Genomic DNA, 27,337 nt, shown 5'->3' on the forward strand with positions numbered 1-27,337 from the left:
ATGCAAAGAAAGGTGCTATGGACTGTAACATTCCACACATTCATTCCAGGAGAAAACGTTGTGTAAGGTATGAAGTGCTATTATAAAAATTGCATCTTAAACACAATGGTTATTTTTTAACATGATAACTATGGCATAAGCATAATTTGAGTATTATGCAACCTGGAGAAAATCTGCACTTTGTGAAGGATGATTCCGTGACATCAAGGTTAACTATTAGGAGGACAAGGGGAAAGCAACTTCTTGAAGAAAACACTCAACAAGAAAGACTTGAAGATGCTGGTACCCCAGGTCCTTCGCCACTGCCCCCATCCCCCACCCCCGCCTCCGGCCAACCAGGTTTTTCCAACGTCCAAATGAAGCTGCATGGTCAGCACATGCTTAAATTGGTATTTATGACACCAGAATTTATATCAGGTTTTCCTCACCTAGCTCAGGAAAACTTCCTGTGCAAAGATGTCCCATGATTTTTCAGGAATATCCCCATTGTTAAGATTTGGGGATTCTCATTCATTTTTAAGTAGTTCCTGTCACTAACAAATGACCAATATATCTTTGCATGTATGCACCAAAAAGTATTTAAAATTTTGCCAATTTCACTCTGTATCAGTTACTTCTACCTTATTACTCAAGTCTAACTTGACTATTTATTCATTAATTCAACCAACATAACTTGACCACCTACCATATGCAAGGCACTGAAGAAACAAACAAGAGCAAGAGGAAAGGTCAGCTCTCAGGACATGGTCTTAAATTCTGAGTGCAATGCTGTGGATAGTAAATACAATAGTATTTTCACCCGTTTCTATTTGCATTTCTACCAGTTTTCCTTTTATGCTGTTTGGGACCCCACAAACTCAATTATTATTGTTGAATGATTACTGTATCAATGATAGTTTCTGCATCAATGCTTTTTCCAATGAAACTTTTTTCCCTGTTATTTTAAGAGTAATCCCTATTGTACTTACACATTCAAGGAATACCGATTTCAATTATCCTTTTGAAATCAGTCATTTCAGTTTCAGTTTCTTCTTATAAACATGCTGAATTTTTTTTTTATTCAAGTAGTCACTCATTTTCTTAGGTAAACCAAGTCCAGCAACACTTCAGTTGTAACAGTTGCCTCTGTATTCTCTTTCCTCACCCTTACGTCTTCAATTTTTTCCCCCAACCCACTTTCTGCACTGAACTCAAACCTATTTTCCACTACTTATTTTTTCCTCATACTATTTAAATAGCTGCTTTCATTACTTCCTTAAGATAATGGGGCTGCATCTGGCAACCCATTTTAGCAGGTTTCTTAGGTTCATTCCATGACGTACTGGTTAACATCATGTCCTTGACTTTATCTTTCATTACTTTAGAAAGCTTTCTATTGCCTAAATCAGCTGTGGTTTTCGGCATTTAAGCCCTGGAAGAATCCAGTTAGGAAGTTTGGGCCCTGAGCACAGCAGGCACTCAAGAAACGTGTTTCAAAGGAAGAAACAGACTTTCTACAGTAAGTCACAGGGGAACTTTAAGGTATGAATTTTGGAGTCAGGTGGAAAAAAAAAAGAATTGTTTTCTTATTTTTTTCCTTCTGGATGACAGGTGTCAAAAGCTAGTGAAACTAAGGCTAGTATGTCTTAAATATTAAGCCTGGGGGTTTAATATTTGCCTGTAAATTTGTACACATGTCTAAGGATTATAGACACATTAGTTTCTCCTAACAGATCATCTTTCATTAAGCTTCTCTTTCTTTAATGTTTCAGTATTTAAAGGAAAGCGTAAACTGTGGTCACAAAGAAATCGTTAAGATACTTTCAACTTTTTTTTTTTTTTGCAAACCTACTGGCTCCACATGGCAGTTATGGCATAATAGGTAAAGGGAAGTAAAAAGGGGGAAGGGGGGGCTTCCCTGGTGGTGCAGTGGTTGAGAGTCCGCCTGCTGATGCAGGGGACACGGGTTCGTGCCCCGGTCCAGGAGGATCCCACATGCCGCGGAGCGGCTGGGCCCGTGGGCCATGGCCGCTGAGCCTGCGTGTCTGGAGCCTGTGCTCCGCAACGGGAGAGGCCACAGCGGTGAGAGGCCCGCGTACTGCAAAAAAAAAGGGAGGGGGGAGGGACCTTTACATATTTAAGGCTTCAAAGCTGAGAAGAACTAAAGGCCTGAAAGCAGCTTTTTTTCTGTTACCCCAGGATTACTCTCTGGTGTGAAAGCTCTACTGGATGGAAGCTTTCCCAAGTTACATACGTAAGGCCTCCTTAAGAAGTACTTGAAACATGGTAAGAGTTGATGAGTTACAGGATTTTGAGTACTCTTACTTTCCTAGGGTTTCTTTCTGGAATGAATTAAACTGGTATCAAATAAAGGTTTAGAAGTGAATGTTTTCTTCTTAAATTTCACAGTACATTTAAATAGGTTATATCCACATCACTAATTCTGATACTTCTGCTGAGTGACAATCTAACCCATATTGCACTTCTCTTGAATAATGTTTCTAACACAGAATACAAAATAGAATTTTAAATGGTTAAGTTTTAAAACCTAAATGAAGTCTCCCATATGCATTAATTACGATGTTTGGCACCTGTATGAACACGCTGATGCTGAATGAGGTTTGTACTCTGGGTGAAGGTTTTACCACATATACGGCATGCATAGGGCTTCTCTCCTGTGTGAATTCTCTGGTGCTGAATAAGGCATGTTCTCTGGCTAAAATCTTTGTCACATTCGTTACACTTATAGGGTCTTTCTCCAGTATGAGTTCTCTGATGCTGATTAAGTGATGACGAATAAATAAACGCTTTCCCACATTCATTGCATTTATAGGGTTTCTCTCCGGTATGGATCCTTTGATGCTGAGTAAGATTTGCACCCTGTCTATATGCTTTCCCACATACATTGCATTTAAAGGGTTTTTCTCCATTGTGAATCCTCTGGTGCTGAGTAAGGTGTACACTCTGGCTGAAGGCTTTCCCACACACACTGCACTTATAGGGTTTCTCTCCAGTATGTGTTCTGTGATGTTGGGTAAGGTTTGCACTCTGGCTGAAGGCTTTCCCACATATATTGCATATATAGGATTTCTCTCCAGTGTGAGTGGTCTGATGCTGAATAAGAGTGGAGGAGTGAGCGAAGGCTTTTCCACATTCGTTGCATTTATAACACTTCTCTCCAGAATGAATCCTCTGATGTCGGATAAGGTAAGTGCTTTGACTGAACACTTTCCAACACTCATTGCATTTATATGGTTTCTTTCCTGTGTGTATCTTTTGATGCTGAAGGAGGTGTGTGCTCTGGCTGAACGTTTTCCCACACTCGTTGCATATGTAAGGTTTTTCTCCGGTATGAACTCTCTGGTGATTAATCAGCGATGAACTGTGGCTGAAGGTTTTGCCACACTCCAAGCACTTGTACGGTTTCTCTCCCGTGTGTGTCCTCTGGTGGATGGTGAGGTGTGCACGCTGGCTGAAGTCTTTCCCGCAGTCGTCGCACTTGTAGGGTTTCTCTCCCGTGTGGATCCGCTGGTGGATGGTGAGGTGTGCGCGTTGGCTGAAGGCTTTCCCGCACTGGTGGCATTCGTAGGGCTTCTCTCCAGTGTGCATCCTCTGATGTGCAATGAGGGATGAGACATGTCTAAACTCTTTCCCACATTCTTCACATTCATAAGACTTCTCTTTGGCGTGGCTACTTTGGTGTTTGATGAGGGATGGGTACTTTCTGAACTTCTTCCCACACACATTACACTTATAAGGCTTCTCTCCAGGATATATTTTCCTGTGTACGATACCATAAGAGACGTGACTGAAGGTGGCCTTGCCTTCATCGTACACAGAAGTTTTATCATCTGATTGGGTATCAAACTGTATCATTAGGTTTGAGTGCTTTTCAAAACTACTTCTATATATATCATATTTATAGTCTTCTGCACAATCATCTTCTTCTGAAAGGACTGACTTCAAACTGAGATCCCTCTCGTTGGTGGGAATTCTCCTGAAGGTCTCTGTTGCTTGCCCCTCCAATCTGTCATCATAGGCATAGGGTTCTTCCAGCTTGATGGCCCTGGTTCCATCCTTTGTGAGTTTAGAAACATTTTCTCCCGGAGTACACTCTTGGGCTTCTGTTTCCCATTCTGAAATTTAAAAAGTACATAAAAAGCTTCCTCTATTTGGAGAAAGGAAACTGCCAAAGCAGAAACAAAGTAATGAACATAAATAAAATGACTAAAAAGACTATGGCTCTGACAACCTCATAACATGGTCCTTAATGCTCGGGAAAGGAGAATAAAAGGGCAGAAAACAGGAGTAAATTGTTGAAGGAGAGGCTCCTCCCTATTCAACACGGGCGTGGAGTTAATAGAATAGGTTAGGTCAGGCGACAGAGCTAAGAACTGAAAATAGATGATAAACTGTGGGACAACCTGGGATGACTTTTATTACACACACATTTATAATCATATAAGCTGTAATTTACATAATGGGTCATAAAGCAGGCTGACTGTCACCACCCCTCCTTCCAATCTACCCTGCACACAGTACGTAAGTTTCTGGAGGCAGTTTCACGGTGTGTGTTCCGTGTTTTAATATGTCTAGTAACTCTTACAGCCTGAAGCCATGGTTCTCAGGGGTACAATCCCCAGACCAGTGGCGTGAGCATCACTGTCACCTGAAATATGTCAAGTGAATGGGCCCCTCCCAGACATACTGAGTCAGAAAACAGGGGTGGGGCTGAGCCCTCTAGGAGGTTTGAATCACACTGAAGTTTCAGGATCAGCGGCTTAAAGGATAAAAGTTAAAGAAAGAAAAGTTAAAATACCTCCACTCAGTTTTGAGACCCCAAATAATCTAGCCTTTTCTACTGTACTCCCTCCTCTGTCACAACTCATATTCAGCTTAAAGTTCAAAGTTATCCACATAACTTAGAACTATGTCCTTATAATCCTCTAAAGGTGCCACTAATTCCAGACTCCAGGCTTCTCTTATGACACCTTCTCCACCTACTGAAAAAGATGCTTATGGCCCAGCTCATGTTTCTCTCCTCCTTCTTAGAATCCTAAAGTACAGATTAGGTTGAATCATATGAAACTGCCTTTTTTGTAGGTCAATCTGGCTGAATATCAGCAGTTTCATATGGTCCAACCTAATAAAATATTGGGCCCATAGCAGAACTTGGCTTTATATTATTATTTCACAGTTTTGTGTGTTTCTTGTATTTCCAACTCAGATGCAAACTCTGGAAATGGCTTATGCTTCTTTTACATTTCCTTCAGAAAATGGCCCAAGACTCTGGATATGAAGGCCACTGAATGGAACTGGTAAAATAAATGACAATACCTTGTTGTAAAAAGGTGAACTCAAATGAAAGCGTACACACACACACACAAACACACAAACACACACAAACACACACACCTGGACCCCCAAATCTGACTGCAAGCCATCAAATACACATTTGTTGATGCCTATTATGTTTCTATTATGATGGTTTAAAGCAAATTTAAGTTGCAATATCTTTCTCCTTTGAAATCAGATAACATATAACTTGCAAATATTAAGAATTATATATATGAAATATAATGAAATATGGAGTTTATAATATATCAAAAATGGTGCTGGATAGTCCAGAAACTTTCTAAAATGCAGATCAAAGTATAATAACTTTACAAATATATACATTCAATAGACTCATCCATCAGTAAAGGACTAGTTAGAATAGGAGATAATGGAATATTGATAACTGATAAAAATAGGTACATCGATATGAAAAGGTGTGCAGGAAATATTAAGTGAAAAAAAGAGAGAGAGGGATAAAACGGTACACACAGAAAAATCCCATCTGTGTAAAAATGTGTGTTTCCAACCCCTCACCCAAAACCAGGGCCTTCTCCCCTGAGATCAGCACTCCCTGCAGGTCTGCGTACATAGCTAAGTGAGGGGAGGGAGACACATACTTCATTATGCTTCCTTGTGCTGCCTGAATTTACAAACTACATTTATTATCTTGATTCAAATACAAAAATTAGACACTAGAAAATGCTTAGGAGTAATGTTAAATGAAAAAAAGAGTACCATAACTAGCATGAAAACTCATTAGAACTAGATATATGTTACCAAAATGCTAACAAAGAGAGTTTAAGTTTCAAAAAATATTTTCTGATTTTCAAGAAATTGATTATATTTCTTTTATTGTTATTGGGTACTAGAAGTGTTGCTATATTACTTTTTCTAGAGGAAAAAAATCTAAAAACTACTTTCTCAAACCAGGATTTATTACTCCCCCCTTAGAAAAAGGAAATGAGAATGTTAACGGACTGCATGGGTAGGTGTGTATATACATAAAAACAATGAGATAGTCCAGAAGCTGAGTTTAGTGCCTACGTAATCAGAATCAGTCTGTGACAGACTGTTCCATACACCTGAGAAGGAAGTACTAAAGTTATAATTAACAGGCTTAAAGTAACAAGTCTGAATGATGAGCAGGAAGAAATCACTACTATAAGCACACATTTTTAAGCCAGTCAGTTTACTGGTAATTCAGAAATTAAGATCATTAAGCAGGTTTTAAATATGTGTATATAACTAACTGGAAAGGACCAATTAGAAGTGTTAAATATCAAACAGTGGTGTAATATTTCTAGCAGAAGAGATCAGTGTTGCCCAGGTAATGAAGGAACACTTTTAGGGGAGATCTGGTTTGGGCTGAACCTGAAAGAATGGCTGGGTCCTGTATGATGTAAAGACCATAAAGTTCTGAGACAGGAATGGCCGTCGAAAGCCAACACGACTGCTCGATTTGTGAATCATCAAAGTTTCCATTCCTTCAGGTATGACTGATGAGATGCCCTAACCAAAGGTTCAACTTATACGTCTCTGATCTGATAAGAAAGTGAAATCCTCAAAGCCAAAAATCAAGTGAGAGGAGGAAGACCAGAAGTCAGCGAAAGTTGAAGCTGGCTTCCTGAGACACTCCTCCATCCTGCTGACGACCTTCAGCTTCCCCTTGAGGGTGCAAGGGGCTTGGGGGCCAGAAGACAAAGCCTGCAGCCAACCTGGGGCAGCTGGCAGGAGTATGCACATTCTGTGCTACACCCTGTATAAGGACAGGCTAGAAAAACAAACAAAACCCAAACACCTCACCTCTACAGAAGAAAAAGAGGACCTTGCCTTTCTCAGTTTTGTGCTCTTTGGTGGGAGCCAAAATCTCTCCCCAAAATACATAATCATAAACTGCCCCTCTTGTGGGTTTACAGCCTTAATTCAACCTGAATCACCTACAAACCTCAAGTAGCCCCAGATGGGCAGCACCTCCCAGAAGATGGTCCTGACTCCAGCAAAGGCCTAGCTCCATCTTGCCACGGGTTTTCTCAGTGTTGAGAGTGTGCTGAACTCACTCCCTAAATAATTCACTGTATATTTTGGGTCATTCTGCCAACTAAAGCGAATAGGCCATAAATTATGAGAAGAACTAGCTTGTCAAGTAGTAGGACCCTCAAAATACCAGATGACCAGATAAAGTTAACTTTTTAAAAAAGTTAAGCAATTCACTCTAAAGTAGTGTATTATATTGTCATTGTTTAATTTGTTGTTAATGCTAGATTCCAGCATCAATACTAGTAGACATACTAGAAGGCAGTGGCTTAAATTTAAAAAAAAAAAAAAAAAAAAAGGGAGTAGGAAAGCAAAATGCAAAAGAGTGCAGTGTACTTCTTTTGTATACAAAAGGAGAGATAAGGCTATATTTATGATTTATCTCTTCAAAGAGAAACACAGGAAGGATAAACTAGAGACAAGTGAGCCCTGTAACCTACAGGAAGTGGACGGGAACAGGGCAGAAGGGATGGGAGTGTACACCTTTCTATAGTTTTGACTTCTGAACTGCGTTAATGTTTTTACATACTCAAAAATGTAAAATTAAATAAAAAAGAATCAAGAAAGAAGAAAATACTAAACTTGAATACAAATGTAATCAAACAAGTTTAACTGTGTATCAAACTGTTAAGATAACCAGAAAGGAAGAATTCAAGTAACTTTGAACCCAGTATCCTCTATATCTTTAGTGGAATATATTCTAAGGACATGAAGGAATTTTGAACGTCACCTGAGCAGTCTGTTATCTGAGAGATAATGATATACTTCTGAAACCATTTTTATGTGATTATATGACAGAGCAAATGAGCAGATATACTGATATTGGGAACCAGATGACTCATTCTGTGGGAAAGGAAGTAGAAAACAGGTATGGGGAGGTACAAGATAGACTGCACTGGTGGTGCTAGATTTGAATTCAAGTCATCAGTATGAACTCAGGATTCAAAAAACCTACACACACACACACACACACTCTCTCTCTCTCTCTCTCTCTCTCTCTCTCTTTTCACAGCTCTATCTACTGAACAGATCTAGAAGCAATGGTACCCAGAGTAGTGAGTGCACTCACTGCCCAGATCCTGGCCTCTCATCACTAACCCCCACTAAGATGAATCACTGTTCCTTAGAGAAATTCCAGGTCTAAGGTAGGCATGAAGTGAGCCCACAGACCATTCTCTGCCAGAAAGCAAGGAAATGCTCAAAGACTAATGGGGACGTCTCAAAAGGACTTGATCTGAAAGGCTCCCATCGCCGAAATTTGGGACAACTGAGCATCAAAAACAAATACCCCCCCCCCAACTGGAATTAATGGACTAACAATACATTGAATTTAAAAAAATTCCACTAGTTCATAGTGACATATACACATAAAAACGGGGTGGGAGGGATAGGTATTCTTTACAGATTAATCATTTAGAAGAGATGGTGGAATTAGAAAATCACCATTGGGCTTCCCTGGTGGCACAGTGGTTGAGAGTCCGCCTGACGATGCAGGGGACACGGGGTCGTGCCCCAGTCCGGGAGGATCCCACATGCCGTGGAGCGGCTGGGCCCGTGAGCCATGGCCGCGGAGCCTGTGCATCCGGAGCCTGTGCTCCGCAATGGGAGAGGCCACAACAGTGAGAGGCCCACGTACCGCAAAAAAAAAAAAAAAAAGAAAATCACCATTTTGCAACCAGCAATGTAATAAAGCAAGGATCCACAGAACCTTAACTGGAAGGTCATCAGGGAATAGAACAGTCACGTGACCTCTAGGTGTCGAGCCACAGGTGACGACAAAGATGCAGGAACTGGGTGAATGTGGCAAACAGGTGGGGACTTCTGTCTGTATAGATCTGGCTTTATATATTTTTACAATTTTTGATCTTGCAAACATGTTATCTTTTTCAATAATTAGAACATAAAAAAGAAAGGAATGAGGAGAGTGGAGGCAGGGGGCTACAGGGTTTTGTCAATAAACAGAATAAAAGAAACTCAAAGAGAAGTTGAGAAGGTTTGAAATTTAAGATTTTAGGGGACATTCATGCATGCTTTAAAATAGAGGGAGGGAACACACAGAAAACCCCAGACAAAACTCTAAGGGAGGGAACCCAGGGGTCATGGAGAAGCACAAAATAAGAGGGGGGTTGGGGGTTGGTTGGCAGCATGTAAAAATGACACCTGGAAAATCTCTTCCGAAGACGGCCTCTGTAAGGAAGCAACGCCAAGCAGCCCAGTGTTCTCAACAGGCTGGGATGTCTTTGTGCAAAGTGACTTGGCCACATGTGAAAACACATCTCACCATACTTAGGATAGTACAGGCTCTTAAGTACAAAGAATCTCATCGGCTGGTGGTTCTCTCACCTGGACTAGGGCCTTCTAAAATTTCTTTTATCACCATCCATGGTTCTTCCAATATGGGAATCACGGTTGGTCTGTACACTGTAAGTCCTGTTTAGGAGGAACAGAGTGAGTTTTACCTTGGAGATAAACAGTTGTTCAAGTTTTACTACCTGACTTCTTACCCATGAGGACAAATCTCTACAGGAAAAGAATGGTTCACGGACATGACCTCATGAATGAGGTCACTGTCCTTTTCAGAGCTGGGACAAAAATTTCCTGCATGCTGGAGGATGCAGGCCTAGAGATCACGGGGAAGGAGGCATTGGGCAGGGCACGGCATGGGGTGGTGGCCCTGGGAGGCTGTGCGTCGTACCTTCTGATGACCTTTCACTTAGAAACCTTTCATTTGGGAAAAGGGAGTAGAACTTTGCCATTTCAGTGCCTGAACGGACAAGCACACTCACCTCTAGGCCCGACCATTTTTAACAGCTGAGGGGAGAAAGACTCGGGTGTGTATGCAGAGAGGAGGGCCGGGCGCAGACGACACTCACCAAGAGAAACCATGTTCCAGTAGTTCTGCAGTGTCACCGTCTTGTATAGTTCCTTCTGCACAGGACGCATGAGCTCCCAGTCCTCCCGGGTGATGTCCACGGCCACATCTGTGAATGTCATGGATTCCTGAAACATCAAACGTGACTTAACTTGGTTCAGGAACTAGTAGGAAGGGGACAGCGACAGCACAGGTGTGTGTGTGGTGGGGGAAACCAGAGTCTTGAGCGCTGGTAGGACCCTAAAAATTACCTAGTCAATACCTTTACCCAATGTACGGATAAGCAGACCTGAATGGCCTGAGGGGAAGTCTGAAAACAAAGTAGAATACATCAGTTTCAGTGCATGCGTTGGTGGCTCCATCTTAAAGAATAAAAGGATTTAAACATAGATGACACAGAGAGAATGGTTTGACTTTCAAGCATTGCCTTACAAATAAATTAAATGTGTTACAGTTTGACATTTTAAGATATTTTCTGTGCTCTATGATGGAATGCAGAGCCCCTCCTTCTTCCCTCCTATCTCTCTCTCTCTCTCTCTCTCTATCTCTCTATTTTTGGCTGCACTGGGTCTTAGTTGTGGCACGCAGATCTTTTGTTGCAGTGCATGGGCTCTTCGTTGTGGCGTGCGGGCTTCTCTCTAGTTGTGGCACACAGACTCAGTAGTTGCGACATGTGGACTCTCTAGTTGTGATGTTCGGGCTCCAGAGCGCGTGGGCTCTGTAGTTGCAGTATGTGGGCTTAGCTGCCCCACGGCACGTGGGATCTTAGCTCCCCAACCAGGGATGGAAACCGCGTCCCCTGCATTGGAAGGCAGATTCTTATCCACTGGACCACCAGGGAAGTCCCCCTTCTTCCTTTCTAAAATAAAACTGGTACCAATAACCACACTGAACTACTGCACCTGTAGATACATTTCACAGTCTGGTAAAGTTAGCATCCCTCTGCTCTTCCTTCGTTTAAAAAAAAAAAAAATTCTTGCTTACTCTCACGTTTTTCAAATGAACTCTGTAAGTTTCTTTAAAAAATTGTATTGGAATTTTTCAAATCACATGTAAGTGTATAATTTAGGGAGAGCTGGCAGTTTTACAGTATTCAAGGCTTCTTTCATGTCTACAGAATAACACAGAACTGCAAAGCTTATACTATGCTTAGTCGTAGTTATTTTAAATGTGGGGGTAATACTGTGAATGGAACCTTTTATTTCATTTTAGCATCTGATTTTTATGTATATTTAAGAAAGTGATTCATTTTTGTATGCCATTTTCTGTCGTGGTCACTTTACTCAAATTCTCTATTATTGTTTCTAACAGTTTTTCCCTTGATTTTCTTAGGTTTTTTGGGTAAACATTCATATTATCTACAAATAATAATTTACTCTGGTTACCAATTTCAGACCATGTATATTTTACAGTGTATTTTACAGTAAACCTTTCTCTTAAGATGGCCTGAGCTGCTCTTCCTTAAAATAACACAGACTCGTAATAAACAGTAACATCATACAATACATGGCCTTTAATTACTTGTTAACAAAATAAAATAATAACTATTGTCTAATCTTCCTGTGACCTTCTTGATCACTTACTGTAATACAGGTTAACAGGTCTCATAATATTTAATTGTCACAATCTAAGAGGAATATTCATTAGAGCTTAGTAACTCAGGCTATGAGTGGTTAAGTGTCTTGCCCCAAATCACAGGTTCACTGGCAGAACCAGGAAGCAAATCTAGATCCATGTGGCTGTGGAGGTGAATCCCTTAACCTCTATGCACTACCACTGCTTTAAAGTAAAAAAGTGAAGAAAGGGATATCACGGGAAGCAATGGATCCCATTTCCTATACAAGGCATTCACCTACCTTAACAGGCCACGGTGACTTAAGGAGAAAACCTGAGGCTTAGGTCCTTCATAGGACTTCTGGGGTCACAGAAGGTAGAGGGCCAGGTTAGAAAATGTCCTCACACACTAGGAAGGCATTTTAAAATCCCAGAAGAAACTGACACTCACTTTGGTCACGAAGTCATTGAGCCACCCTGCCTGGAAAGCTTGTCTTCCTTTGGGGTCTTCCTCTGGGGTCTCCTGGGGAAGGGTGGAGCTCTGAGGAGCAGCTAGGGAAGAGAAAGAGACCGTGGTGGAGATCAGCCCTGTTTGAATAGCCTAGGAAACTCTTCACCAATAAAAGCCTACATTTTATTAAAGCGAGGAATCAGAAGGAAACCAAAAACAGCGCCCCTGCTTCACAGAACCAAAGGAAAGGGGCAATGACTTATCCTGAAACTTATCCTGTTTTTGAGCAGGCTTCAAAAACAAAGTCTGCTCTGGGATACTTCAGAATATGTACCAAATTCACAGTTTTCTACTAAACCCTTGCGTGATAGAAATTTTGTGAGCTGTCTTTTTACTTAGTAAAGAAATATTCTCTGGACACTTTTCTACATATTTGGAAGTATGTCACCATAAAACCCAATTCACAAAGCAAATGATTTATTGGCAGAATGGTTCAAACCTCTGCAGGGAAACTTCCTGAGGGCGCACATGGGGGTAATTTGGTTGTGTCTGGCCACTGTTTATGATATGTCCTCTGGGTTTACAGAACGTGTGTTGGCTTCCGAGCAGTTGGAAGAGGAATGCCAGGTAGGACAGGGCTCAGTGAAGCCTGTTCTCACTCACTCCCTGACCTCCGTTTTCCTAATCACCTCAAAGGGCTGCTCTCTGACGTGATGGCTGTCTTCTCAGACCACTCAGGACTCCTCCTCTCTCTGCCCTTACAAGTCTTACCTTCTTCCTCTAGAATCTGAGTCAAATCCTCCACCAGAGTCACCACTTCCTCGCTGCTCTTCGGGTACTGGGACTTCACCCAAGTCCTAACCTCCCCAGGCAGGATGCTCAGGAATTGCTCCAGGACCAGCAGCTCCAGGATTTGTTCCTTTGAGTGAATCTCGGGTCTCAGCCACTTAAGGCAGAGCTCTCGGAGCTGATTCAATGCCTTTCGAGGACCAGCCAGGTCTGGGTATGGAAAATTCCTAAAATTCTGCCGACAGGTCTCAGTGTCACGCAAGAGTCTTGAGGCGAGGGTTTCCTTCTCAGCACTGCGGGGTCCACTCTGAGCCTTGTCCGGCTTCCACATTAGAAGGACTTGGGCACGTGACGAACTGGTCGTCCTCTTGCTCGGGGAGAACATGGCTACACACAGGAGAGTCAACCTGGCAACAGCCTTTATTTCTCCAGGAGTGAGCCGAATGCTTGAAGTCGCATGCTAGAACTACAAAGGCGTTTACCAAGGGCTGCTGCGGCCAGGGTCAGGACAGAGGCAAGGGAGAGTTAGCAGTCTTCCTTACAAACTCTGAGCCCAGAACTTGTAGGGATGGCTAAGAGACCCTGAAACACAAGAACAGACACCAGGTCAAGAATTCCTGGTGGTCTCTGCCATACGCACAAACAGTAATAGGCAGGCGACCCACACAGTGTACAAATAAACACAGAGAGTCTACCGTGCTCTACCTCCCTGATATCCTTAGGCTTGTAAAATAGATGCAACCTGCCCTGGGCACGGGTTGGGACTGCCATAAAAGGGTGGTGATAGAAGCAAAGCAAAAAGACAGATCAAACTTCTAACTTGTTGAAACAAACATTTTTTACAGAAAAAAAAAGCTTCAGTATTATAGTCACTGATGTTACAGAAGCTGTAATGAGTGAAGTGCCTCTAAAAAAACAGCAAATCTGTTATTTAGAAAAAAATGGGAGAACTTCTCCTTAAAGAACTTAAGGTTCCCAAGGGAACGGTCAGGGAAAAAGGGCGAGCCGTTTACCCGCTCTGCACATCAATGCCAGACTGTTCCAGCCCTTCACTACCAGAGGGCTGGGCACGGGAAAGAAGCAGACTGGTGTAACCTGAAGCCCGTGAAGAGCTTCTACAGGACACAATTCCTAAGGAATACATTTGAAACCAGGATTCCCGCAGAAAACCTCACTGCAGGCCTGACCTGGAGGAGAACCGACACCACCTGTCCACGGGCTCCAGCTCTGAGCCCCCCTCAACCCGTCGTGTCCCCCAAAGCCGGCTGCGCACCAGGCCTACAGGGCAGAGGCACTCCTCGCCTCCCCACCCCGCGAGGTCACCCTAACTCCGCAGTCTGAGGCTCGCGGGCCGCTGCGCGGGGGCTGCCCCGCAGCCCCTGCCCCGCAGCCCCGACCCCGCAGGCCGCCCGCATCCTGACCTGTGGCCGGACCGGGGACGCGCAGCCGAGCGGCCCGAAAAGCCCCGGGCAACAATGGCGCCGGGCGCGGCGCCTGCGTGGCGGGCTCGGTCCCGCGCTGCGGAGGGGCCTCGGCCCCGCCGCGTCCGTCCCGTAGAGAACGGCGCCTCTGCTGGAGCCGCCCCTGCAGCCGGTCCTGGGAAGCCAGGCCCGGAACCCACCGCGCCCCGGCTCCGCCGTGACCTCGCCTCGGCGCCACCGCGCATGTGCGCAGGAAGGACGCCGCGCACCCTCGGAGCCAATCGGAAGCCGCGCCCGGCCCTCCCCGCCCGAGCTGCGGACCATGGACCCGTCTCCATGGCAACCTCCTCCGCCCGTTGCTGGGACTTGCTTGTTAGCCGCAGAGGTTCTGAGTGAACTTTAAAGCTTCCCTGGGCAGAGTCAGGTCTGGTAGACGACTGGGAGGGAGGTCGGGGAGCTACAGCACCTGGGGGAAGGGAATGTGGATTGGGCGGGGGGCGATTGGAGCCCCGCGCTAATCAACCAGAGAAAACCTGGTGGCAGAGTTCACGGAGGAAGGATGGACAGGGAAGATGTGGGTCTTAAGGCAGAAAGACCCGAAGTGCTTGGTTTGGGCTTTACTGCTCATAGCCATTCACTCTTAAAGACTCCGAGTCCCTCCGCAGGAATCTGATTCTGAGACTCTCAGATCGGAAAAAAGAACAACATCCAGCGTCATGTTGTTTATGAAAGACTCACAGCCTACATAAAATGCTTGAAAATAAAAGGATAGAAAAACATTCAGGGGGTCCCATTATCTAATGCTGTGTTGGCAAACCAACATTAGATAATGTTGGCAAAACTCTTTAATGGAGTTAAAGAACAAGCATTTTATTATGCTCCTGGATTCTGTGGGTCAGGAATCTGGAAGGGGAACAGTGGGTGTGGCTTTTCTCTGCTCCACTGTGTCTGGAACCTCAGTTGAGATGATTTGATGGCAGGGAGGGTCCACTTCCAAGATGTCTTCTTTACTCACATGCCTCCTCTTCTGGCTGAGATGGCTCAAAGATAAGCTCAGCTTGGATATGACCAGAGTGCCTATATGTGGCCTTTTCGGCATGCAGGCCTCAGCCGGCAGCTGAGATGGCGGCTCTGGGCTTCAAGAGCAGGTGTTCTAGTGAACAAGAGAGAAGTTCCAAAGCTGACTATGACATAACCTCAGAAGTCACAAAGCATCACTTCCATTGTACTCTTGGTCAAAGCAGTCACAAGTCTGTGCAGAATCAAGTGGAGTCTGATGTAGACCCCATCTCATGATGGGTGGAGTGTCAGAGAGTCTTAATATTACCACACCAGGCAAATTTGAACAACAAGAAATTTGGGTAGTTTGGTGATCTTTGATGTGTCAACTTGGCAAGGCTAAGTCTCCCACTGTTTAATCAAACCCTAACCTAGGTGGTGTTGTAAAGGTATTTTGTAGGTGTGGCTAAAGCCCATAAACGCAGATGAATTAAGTAAAGGAGATTATCTGAAATAAGTTGGGTGGGTCTGAATGAATCAGTTGAAAGGCCTTCAAAGCAGAATTGAGGTTTCCTAGATGAAGAAGAAACTCTGGACAAAGCTTCTAGCCTGCCCTTCCTGACAGACTGCCCTACAGATTTTGAACTTGCCTAGTCAGCCTCCACAATCAAGTAAGCCAATTCCTTGCAAAAAAAACAAAAACAAAAAAACCCCTCCTAGTATGTATGACCTACTGGTTCTGCTTCTCTGGCTGAGCCCTGACTGATGCAAGTCATAAGCCTAATGTCTGACAAAATAGAATCTTAAAAAATCATTAGGAAAAGATAAGCATGACATCTACTTATAAAAGTTATAAAACTTGACAGAAGATATATCCATCATAAATATATATCTCTAAAAATAATGCCTCAAAAGATACCAAGCAATAACTGATATAACTGCAGAGAGAAATCAACAACTGAACCTGGAAACTTTAGTACACTCGATAGGGCACATTGTGATGGGCTGCCAGAGACCCCTTCAGGACTGGGGCACCCATTCCTCCAGCTGCCAGTGTGGGAATACCTCCCTGGGAATTGTCCTGGCTGAAGGGAGCTGCCTCTCTCAGGTCCCACGTCCTCCCCAGGGGCAGCCCACTTCCAGTGGTGCTCGCTGCAGGGGTTCAAAGACCTTGCCCCCTTGCCTCAACTTGCAATCTCTCTAAAGGGCCATCCTAGTTTGAGTTCCCTGTAGAATCAAATGAGGCCTCTGCTGCAATTGTACAGCAGTTCAACTTTTTCCTCCGTCCACTCTTCCCTCCAGGTATCACTTTTTAATAGGTATTTTTCTAGAGAACACTATCCAATAACACCTCTGCACGCATTTTCCATCTCAGAATCTGCTTCCATGGAATCTTACACTATGACAAGTGGTACCAGCTGTGGTCCTAGGAAGGCAGACTCTAAGATGCGATTTGGGTGAGAGATCACTTGTCAGCTTGCTGGCAATGAGGACCCTATCACTTGTGATTGATGGACTACTGATAGCACATGTCAGGCTGTAGTGGCACAATCATTAAAACTGTCCCTGGTGTTGAACCAGGATGGGATATTGATGGAGGGAACCGCTGGTGGGTGCTGCACCTTAGATCTTTAGGAGTTTGGGGGAGGTAGCAATTTTCCAGACTGTGGAATTGAGTGGCCATTACTGGGAGCCATCGACAAGGACAGGCGGAGGGTGGTTAATCACCAAGTAAAGGGAAAGTGTGAAAATCAGAGGGCTTCTTGAAGCCTGATGGCAAAAATGTAAGAGTAGCATAACTTCAGATAAGTTCAATTCTCAATCCCAGAAAGTTTGCTATGTCAAGGTCAAGATCTTGTTTGGAAAGGAGGAAACCCTGAGACTTGGGATGGGGACATTCAGGTTGATGTGGGCAAACACCTTTAAACACCAGTCCCTCTGGGCCTGCAAATGTGACCCACGCCTCCCAGTCCTGTTTGAAGATGATGCAGACAAGGCCTCTACTTTGTGATAAAACCGGTGCCCCTTTCACAGTCTACTCTTTCCTTCCCTCCAGATAACTAGACCAATAACTAGGGTCAAGTCACTACAAAACCCAACCAGGGAAATGCTGGGTTTGATAAGGGAGGAAGATTCAGTTGTTGTGGGCCTGGCTAATCTGTGTCTGTAGGAACCAGGAGAGTACGGGTCTGGATCCCGAGGATGCTGGACCACGGAGTGTAGAACATATAGCTGGGTGCTGGAGAGTTTATTGGAAAGGAGCACACTTCTGTGATAAGTGTTTACATGCTCTGCTGAGGATGCCAGGAGGTGGTGCTAACACACTGCAAGAAGGGCTTTCGGCGGCTTGGAGAAATAGATGGCTCTTTGCTGAGCAGAGATGCCATAATTGCTAGGCTCAGAGAAGTGGGCAATCCAGAGCAGGCAGAGGATGTAGGGCTGGAAAATGTACAAGCTCTGCTTCTTTGGAAGGCCGGGAAGACCCTCCGTTGAGATACAGAATGTGCTGGTGGGAGGGGTCACCGGCATCACTGAGAAGCTCTGTGGGGGCCAACGGTAGGGGTTCTTTGCAGAACTCAGCTCACTGAACCTCAGAGACAAGTCGTCCTCAATGAGAAGTAAGGCCAGAGTGGAAGGGGGGTGGGAGAGTGGAGGGAGTGCTTTACCTTCTGAGAGCGATGAGGACAATTAATAGAATAAGCCGTCTCGACAGGGTGGTGGCTCAGTGTATACAATCCAGTGGGATAAAGGCTTGGATGATCCGGAGGTTGAGGTTAACCTTTACCTTTACTGACCGAGACAAAGGAAAAGCACAATATAATCAAACTAGAATGGAAAGTGGAGACATTGCTGAGGACCTTACATAAATGGAAAGTATTATAAGAGAGTGCTATGAACAATGTATGCCCACAAATTTAGGTAATTTAGATGAAACTGAAAATTCAATTCCAGTGATTCGGCAGGCGGCAGGCCTCTGTGCGCTGCCCACCTCTGGCCACAAGAGGGCGCGCGAACCCGCCCTTTCAGACCCTCCTGGAGCGCATGCGTGTTCCGGCCGCGGATGGGGCGTCTGGTCCACCAAGAGGAAAAAGCTTATAATGGGCTTCCGGGCTTCTTATGCAGAAGCTTTCGTTTTCTAGAAATACCCTGTGTATTTCGTTCTTTACTTTCTCATGGTACCAGGACCTATTTTACAACAATAGCGCTCACTGAGGCCTTTGAATGTCGTACTCCTAACGTGAGGGAGTATTTTATAAAATTCAGAGAAAGAAACGCAGACGGGGGTGAAGGAACGGACAGAATCTTGGTCCCTTCGAGCCCAATATGAGCTGGAAGTGGGAGGGGAAACAAGCGCTCCCCTGGACTTGCTTTTATAAATTTTTTAATGTTTCGCTTTTCCTGTAACGTTAAACTACTTGAAAACATTGAAAAATTGGAAAGTAGGGGTGTTAAAACATCATGTTTAGTTTATTACCAAAGGAAAACTTATTATATGTCTACTCTTCTGGCTTTACTGGAAGCAAGCTCATCAATAACATTTTTAAAATATGCTTCTTACCTTATCTCGTTTCACCTGAGATAATTGACATGTTTGGCAATTTCTCACGACCCAGTGACAATCTTAAATAATTGTTCATTAATTTCAGCTTTCTCTCTTGAAGGATCCCATCGTGACTGCAGTGGGCTGTTTATCCCCAAAGACTAATTAAGAAACTTTTCTTCATTATTCTGGGTAGACAGCCCACTTCGTAAAATATCTGTGTTAGATTTTTCAAATTAAGGAAAAAGAACCTTTCAAACAGTTTACTGCAAGCCGGGAGGCACACTTACTCAAGTCCCTTCATAAAGAGTGACCCTGAGCTGTGCGCTCGGCAGTCCCCACAGATCTGTCTCTTGCCTCAACAGTGTTTGGATGGAACAGACACAGGGACGCCCCTTGCTCCAGCTTCCGACCACCCCCCAACATTTTTTCCAGTCGCAATCTTCAGAATCAGCCACTCAAGCTATCCTTGGCCACTGGGACCAGCCAACACCATTTTTTGAGCTTAACTCCTTATTACCGAATCAACCATGAGCTCCCAGATTTGTCAGAATTATTCCATCGAGATAGAAGCCACTGTCAACCGCCTGGTCAACCTGCATCTGCAGGCCTCCTACACCTACCTCTCTCTGGGCTTCTATTTCAACCGCAATGAGGTGCCTCTGGAGGGCATAGGCCACTTTTTCCGCGAATTGGCCAAGGAGAAGTGCGAGGGCACAGAGCGTGTCTTGAAAATGCAAAACCAGTGCGGCTGCCTTGTCCTCTTCCAGGACGTGCAGAAGCCATCTCGAGATGAGTGGGGTAAAACCCAGGATGCTATGGAAGCCACCATTCTCACAGAGAACCCAAACCAGGCCCTTTTGGATCTACATGCCCTGGGTCCCACCCGCGCAGATCTCCACCTCTGTGACTTCCTGGAGAGCCACTTCCTAGATGAGCAGGTGAAACTCATCAAGAAGGTGGGCGACCACCTGACTAACCTCCACAGGCTGGCTGGTCCCCAGGCTGGGCTAAGCCAGTATCTCTTCCAAAGGCTCAGCCTCAAGCAGCACTAGGAATCTCTGGAGCCCAGCGGCCTTTGAGGAGCTCCTCTCTCTGCAGCCACTGGGCAGCTTGTTAACCACCCTGGAGCCCTCTCCCAAGCCTTGGACCAAAGGGAAACAGTAAAGCTTTTTGCAGCAAAAAAAAAAAAAGAGTAACCCTGAGCCCAGCAGGTCGTGTGTGGGGCTGTTTTCACTGTTAGGACAGGGGGCACACTCCACAGCTCCCAGGGGACAGGCCCAAAGAGCCAGTCTGGTCACCACTGTGAGACAATTTTCTCTGTAGTAAATCCTTGGGCTTGTTTCCAGCATAACAATGATGCTCATTGGACCAGAGAGCAATTTTTGTGGATTTTTCCCAGAAAAGAAAGTGGTGCTTTTCACAAAGCCTCCCAGCCTCTTGAAGGGTGGGGAGGTGTCTTTCTGGATGTAGTTTGTTAATCCAGCATTTCTATTGTAGCCTTGTCATCTAAAAACTTATTTCCAGTTCTCCTGAATATAGACAGAATGACTTTAATAAAAATTACAAAACAAAGCCCTTTACTAGATACTAAACAAGTTAGCCTTAAAAATATCAAACACCCTGAAAAAAAAAGTCAAAATTCCATATCTGTGTTTCAGGTGGGCAGTCTCCCTGTTAGTCTCAACTATCTCTTCCTGCAACATGGTTCTGAGCTGTGGAAGAAAAATATATCTGTCCTGGTTGACTCCGCATAAAAAGAAAGACAAAATCTTATCCAGCTTCCACGATGTTTCTTCTCAAGTGTAGTGATCACAAGAAGACAACACATCAAAGAATATATGATCAGAGATTCCGAGGACCATTGTCTGCATTTGGGAGTGAAGAGTTCTGCAAAGCAGATTGAATGTTACCTGGTGTCAGAATGAGCATTTCTTGTCTGTATTCGCCTATGAGCTCCTACTGCTTTCATCAGCTAAATCACAATATTGAATACAATTCTAGATATTCTGCCCATGTTCCCATTACCCTAACAACTAAACCCTAAGATAAGACTCTCATAAACCAAGGAAAATGAAACAAAACGGGGACGGAGTTACTACTGTATGTTAATTTTATTTAAATTTTACGATTATTCAGAGCTATCATATTGCTGAGTAATGATGGCCAAGCATGTAACTAAAATTGCTGTTTAAAAATTTGCTAAATGATTTGTCAATTATACCTCAGTGAAGCAAGGGGGAAAAACAACAAAAAAATTAAATTTAAAAACGTTGTTAAATGTACCATCAATGTGTTCTATGTTAGGGTGTAAAAAATCATATATTTCAAATAACCATCTGGAAATGGATGAAGATCAAGGTGTTTTTCCACAAAGGACTTGCCCCCTTGTATAACCCTATGTGTCCTGAACATGGTCCCCGTGGATGAGGTGAAGACTTGAATTAGCTTTCAGCCCGTTTAACGCTAGTGTCAGCCTCCCTTACTTAGGACTCCTGAAGTGCCTCTTCCCATCCCAGCTGGTCTGCTGCATAAAGAAGGCTGCAGGCTGCATGGGTCTGGCTACACCCATCAGCGGTCAGCAGATACTCTATCTTACCAAACATCCTGGGATGCTTCCACAGTCCTGAGGTCTGCGAAGCACCGCTGTCTACACCAGGCGGAGCCTCCGACTGGAGAGCCACTAGCAGTGGTTGGAGCTGGGCAAGGCCCCCCGCGAAACTCCAGGGCTGCCAGGACAGGACCCTTGCCCAGGTTCCTGAGGGCCAGGTGGAGGCTCCCTGGGATGCCCTCTCAAACCCCTTTCCCTTGAACATGACCTGGTCTACCTCTCTTACCTGGTTCCACACTGATCCCTTACACTGCCTAAGGAGGTGGGAGGTCCTGGGCTGTGGAGCTGGTGAGTCCAGTGGAGCCTGGGTAGTGGCCCCAGAGCCCACCTGGCTGCTCCTTCTGGGTTCCCATCGGCCCTTCTTTTCTGAACTGGCCGCTGCCCCTCCTTCGTGCTCCCCAACGTCACTGCCATCAGATTCTGCCAAGCTTCCAGGGCAACCTTGCCATCTACTCCCTCAAGGATGCCCTTCATTAGGGATGCCTGCGTGCGTCTCCCTGCCTGGGCTTGGGGACAAGGGGTGTGAATGTCCACTCAGCTGGGTGTCACCCAGACTAGATGTGGAGGTGTCTTTACTGCATGAATGTACATGCGAGGAATTTAGGGATTTTCTTCAGGCCTGTGGAAAGGGTTGTGTCCCTAGAAAGTGGGAGGAGCTTCCGTGGGGCCAGCTCCGCATTCACAACTCACAGGAAAGGCCTGAGACGGTGGTGAAGACGTCCAAGGTGCGTGCCTTCCTACCTGTTCTGGGGAATTGGACTGGGATTTCCTCCCGTTCTCACCTGCGAGTCTCTGCCAAGCCACCGGCCCTCTCCAGGCCTCCTTAGGGAAGACTGGACCTCCTGCGGAGATGCTGATGGTTCAAAGGCCTGGTGGTCCATGGTTGGAAGCTCTGAGGCAGTGGATTATTGAGCCCGCGTGGCCGGGTCTGGAGGGCGGGTCGCGGGGACAAGGAGGCTGCTGCAGGCTGAGGCTCTGAGGCACGAGACAGATGGGCTCCAGGCTAGATATTTACAACTGGCCTCCTGTTCACACCTCCTGGGGTGAGAAGAAGATGGGCTCCAGCAGGACATTCATTACCAGCCCCCTGTTTACATTTTCTGAAGCAAGAGACAAACGGACTCCAGAACTACATATTTATGACCAGACTCCTGTCTATATTTCGAGATCTGCACCTCGATATAAAAACCAGCAACAGAAATAGGGTAAATAACCAGACAATGGACATTTTTATGGCAGGGACAGAGTGGGACTAAACCCCGTTAAAAGATCAAGAGGTCATACATTTGCCATGCTTGGGGCAAGGGAGACATTGCACGTGGGCAGAAAGGCTCCTTGGGGGTCAAAAAGGAAGGGGCACCACTCCATAATAGGTGATGCTAAGGCCGTCCCATATGTCTCTGGGCTGTAATCCATCTTGGAAAAAAGTTGCACACGCATGTTGGGGAGGGTCCTAGGGCAGGGCAGGTGTGGAAAAAGAAACCAGATAATTGGCCAGAGGTAAAGAGACCTGGAAGATCTGCCCTTTACTGTGCTCCTCCTCATTGGGGGGACGCCCACACCCTTTCTCTCCGGGTGTGCATCTCTGCCTCGCTTCTGTCTTAACTAAACAAACTGTTTCTCTGTGTGCTCTCCCACTTGTTGTTGTGCTATGTCTCTAATAATAAACTTTGTACCTGTTTTTACAGTTTTGCCTCTGTGAGAAATGCGTTTTTCACTGGGGGCAAGAGCCAGGAGGTGTGGTGGCTAGGATTCCTGGTTTTCATCCAGGTTCCCCAGGTTCAGTTCCTGGGCAGGGAATTAAGATCTCCCTTCACGCCACCACTCACTGTTGCGTCTCCGAGATCATCTCCACTTCGTTCAAGGGCGGAGAGAACCGAGGTGCTTCACAGCGCCCTCTGTCCTGGCAGGAGACGCCCTAAGAGAACGTGTCCACATCCCCTTGACCAGAGCTTGAGTCTGGAGGCAGGGGGAGGGAGCCGGCCCTGGCGTGCTGACCGCACAGGGACAGATGGGAGACAGTTGGAGGCGGTGGACAAGTTAGGACCCTGGGAGAGCCGTCCCAGAGCAGTGTGGCTGGCCAGACCCCTGGGCAACCCCAATCCTGTGCAGATGAGAGGGCTGTCCCCACGCCCACCCCCATCCTTCCCTTCCATTGCTTAAGTGCAACAAATGTTAAAATGGGGGTTTCTGCTAAGAATCTAAGACAGCAGATATCAGATACCTGAAGTGAGCTGTGGGGCAGGCCACGAGGCAGAATTGGAAAAAAAAAAAAAAGTAGTGGCTGAGAAACTGTTAGGGGATTGTTAAGCCCCTCACCTATACTGAAGTATCAAAGGGCTCCTAGAAGGGGTTGAAGAGGATTTCTAAACTTTTGGAAACAGCTTCACGGAGGAAAGATGGTGGGGAGGTTGCTTGTCCCATAGTTCAAACCCAGTGAGAGGTTTTAACAGGCCACCTGGACAGCTTGATATGTGTCCCCCTGGGGTTTGGGGACTCAGTGGCCTGATGTATATCTTTGCTTAAGAAACCTAAGGGGCAAGAGCTGGCCAGACTAGCTGTTCATGGTGAGTTGGAAGAGGTGTCTGCACACTTTTTAAAGCACAAATTTGGGGACAAAAGATGCATGAATTCTTCCCATGGTCTAGACATGATTCATGTGCATGGGGTGGGGGGTTGAGGGGAGTTCCTCTTAGCTGCTATCCACAGGGCTGCCTGGAGGGCTGACCACATCTCCTAGAAGAGAGTCCTAAATGTTGCCCCAATAGAGAGCAACCAGCTGAAATAGTATTTTCACCAGGGCCAAGTGAAATTCAGAAGGATCCTCAGCACTGAGGGAGTCTCTCAAAATTCCACCAAAGTCCCAGAGAGTAGGATGCCTGCCGACGACACTACTGACCTACTGACGCGGAGACGTTCCCTGCACCCTTGTTTATCCTTCCTCCCCTGCTCTGACTCAGAAGGAGTCAGAGACACCCGTTAGCAAGCCATGGATGGGAACCAGAAGTGCAGGACCAGGAGGGAAGGGACCCCAATTTTAATTCATGTTCAGAGACTTGACTATTACATAGGATGCTTGTCATATTCACAGCCTGGGGGAGTGTTTCTTATCACAAGGTGACCAGAAAAGTCATGGAATTGCCCCTCACTCTCTTCACCCCCTTTTGCTCCCTCATCCATGAGAAGGAGAACTAGAAACTGAATATCTTTGCTAAACTGGCATCCACTGCCCCTGTGCCTTCAAGGCAGTCCAGTGGGGTAGAGTGTGCTACCATCTGAATATCAGGGATCATGGCACCGTGGGAAGTGGGTGATGTTCATGTGACTGGCTAGAGCTTCGGGGTGGGGAGTTAACTACTATTTTTTTTTCTTTTTTCTTTGTTAAATAAAATCTCCCCCGCCTCCTCTCCCTCTGTTCCCTGTTTTTTTGCCACACCAGGAGGCATTCTGGATCTTAGTTCCGCGACCAGGGATCAAAACTGTGTCCCCTGCAGTGGAAGCATGGAGTCTTAACCACTGGACCACAAGGGAAGTCCCTAACTACTATTTTTTTTTCTTGGCCATGATCTGTTTCCCTTTCCTTTTTTTCCTTTTTTATTAAATGGATCAAAATTAAATAATTCAAGCCCTGCCTTCAAAATGAAAAATTTTTAGTATTGTTTAGCAAAAACAATAAAACCCAAATTGTTTTAACCATCAGAACAAAAACAAAAACAAAAGAGAGAAACTGAATATCTTTTTAAGGGATGATAGGAAACAAAGTCATTGTATGATCTCAGCTCACCGTGTACATGTTCAGAACACCCTCTGAAACAAACAGCAGGTCCCATTTGCTTCCAATCCAAATTCCTTGGAGACCATGCAGTTGGCTCAGCCTCTGCAGGAGAGCATCTCTCGGGCCAGGGGCAGTGTCCCAGAGCCTATCTGGCTTGAGGTAAGGAAGCATCCTCAATGGGAGAGACGATGGGACAAAAGAATTTATCAAATACTGTATCCGTGGCAAGACTGTGCCGTCTTTAAGTTTTACCTTTTAAAATAAAGCAATACAGCCAGCTTGGTGTGAAGCAGGAATGTACAACCAGATTAACAGAACAGAATAATCTCTAGGAAATTTAAAAATATCTGATGCATTGGTGCAGGTGGAATAAACCTTTGAAATTAAGTCTAAGGCAATTTTTCCTTTTTCTTCCTCTTCATCCCTACTTTTTCTGTCTAAGAAGTGATACTTTACTCACAAAAAATACCGTTGCCCGGTTTTTCTAAAAATGTATGCTGCCTTTGTTTTCTCAATGTTGAGGGGGCAAGTGCTTATTCATCTGAAATAAATGAGCTGAGGGTCAAAACTGATGACTGAAAATCTGCTCTTTATAATAAAGATGAGATTGTATGGTAAAATATTATCTGACAATTTTACAACCTTTTACAATTTGACCTATGAATATATGAAAAGAGAATTTTATTAATTCACATAAGAAACTTTAAGGACACCATTAAAACTTTAAAATTAATAAGGTTTGCTTAGAACAAATTCTTAGGCTAGAATATCTACAAAATATATTGAATGTAAAATTCTTGAAAGAAGAAGAATCTCAGGGAATTCAGAGTACTTGTTTTGCATTAAATTAAAATGTTACTTTTAGGAGATTTAAGTGAATAGAAAGGTGTTGTTTTCTGCCTTAGCTAAGGAGGCAAGATCCACTTAAGACATATAAGTTGAAACTCACACTGAAATGTGTGATCTCTAGGGTTAAGTACTGCTTTCACTGGCTCACAGTAGCAAGGGAACCTCACAGGAGAGGAGAAAATGTCACTGCAACAAAGCCCTAGGGGACACCTTCCTGAGCATTGGGAACGGTGTGGGCGCTGTGCCCCAGCCTGTCCTCCGGCCAGTGGATCCAAGAAGGCATCTGACCCACACCAGTGAACAGAGAGCAGGGCCAAGCGTTAGCACAGCCCCATCTGTTGCTTCACACTGAGCCTGAACAGATTGTAAAGGATCAGCAAGAGTAATTTCACAGTATGAGTAAGAGAGAAAAGCAAGTTGTTGTTGTTGTTTGTTTGTTTTTGTCTTTTTAGTTCTGCAGAACTAGAAAAAGAGAGTAGTCCCTGACAGAAGAAAAGCATACCACTGAAAATGATGGAAAGTTTCAGGATTTTTTTTATTTTCTTCAGAGAAGCAGTAAGAGGCTTCCTCCAAGATGTGGCTTCTTTGAAATGAGGTGTGAAAAGCCTTATGGGGCAACTGACTGAGTTTAAAAGAGAGGAGAATAAGACAGGGGACACCCTGGAAACTGAAATGACAGTATGGTAGGATCACAGGGCTCTCTTAAGTTGCAGAATATGGAATCCCAGATGGTGGACACGTCTGAGAAGACCGCCCAAAGGGCAGAGAAAATATGAAAACAGGAAACGTTTTGAGAGAAGTTTATAGATGCAGAGGATAGAGAAGCATGATTATCCATCCATTTGGTGGTAATTATCCACCATATGGAAGGGTGAATGCATTCCTGGAAAAAGTCTAGAGCAAAAGGAACAGAAGCAATATTGAAAAATATACTTGAAAACTTTTCTAAACTGGCTGAAAAGTATTCTTTTATAATTATTTTAATTTCCTCTGGTCCTGTTCTTTGTAGCTTTAAGGATGTGAGCAATGCGATTTAATGTAAGCTTTTTGATCATAAGTTAGACAATCTCACAGGTTAAAAATAATTCATTGAATTTTAATTTGCGTTTCTCTTATTATGAAAGA

At 44.7% G+C, this 27,337-nt stretch overlaps 1 protein-coding gene and 1 pseudogene across 1 annotated transcript; one reads left to right on the forward strand and one right to left on the reverse strand.

Annotated features, from left to right (window-relative positions):
* Nucleotides 1–326: 326 nt before the first annotated feature.
* On the reverse strand, nucleotides 327–14,654 carry ZNF287 (zinc finger protein 287). Its single transcript, XM_060082930.1, has 6 exons — nucleotides 14,438–14,654; nucleotides 12,999–13,598; nucleotides 12,228–12,328; nucleotides 10,224–10,350; nucleotides 9,694–9,780; nucleotides 327–4,115 (listed from the first exon to the last, which is right to left on the reverse strand). The coding sequence occupies exons 2-6, from the start codon at nucleotides 13,399–13,401 to the stop codon at nucleotides 2,551–2,553; spliced, it is 2,283 nt and encodes a 760-aa protein (XP_059938913.1). The 5' UTR covers nucleotides 13,402–13,598; nucleotides 14,438–14,654; the 3' UTR covers nucleotides 327–2,550.
* Nucleotides 14,492–20,032, forward strand: LOC132479224 (ferritin, mitochondrial-like; annotated as a pseudogene).
* The last annotated feature ends 7,305 nt before the right edge of the window (nucleotides 20,033–27,337 follow it).

This window comes from Mesoplodon densirostris, chromosome 18 (assembly GCF_025265405.1).
Source record: "Mesoplodon densirostris isolate mMesDen1 chromosome 18, mMesDen1 primary haplotype, whole genome shotgun sequence".
Classification (NCBI taxonomy): Eukaryota; Metazoa; Chordata; class Mammalia; order Artiodactyla; family Ziphiidae; genus Mesoplodon; species Mesoplodon densirostris.

Bases quoted from the DNA above. Each gene is read 5' to 3' on its own strand.
- ZNF287 (XM_060082930.1), bottom strand. From the start codon at position 13,401: ATGTTCTCCCCGAGCAAGAGGACGACCAGTTCGTCACGTGCCCAAGTC. The intron at 10,351-12,227 runs GTGAGTGTCAGT...TTGATGTTTCAG, and splicing joins TCAATGACTTCGTGACCAAA to GAATCCATGACATTCACAGA. The intron at 4,116-9,693 runs GTGAGAGAACCA...TTTAAATTTCAG, and splicing joins TTTAGAAGGCCCTAGTCCAG to AATGGGAAACAGAAGCCCAA.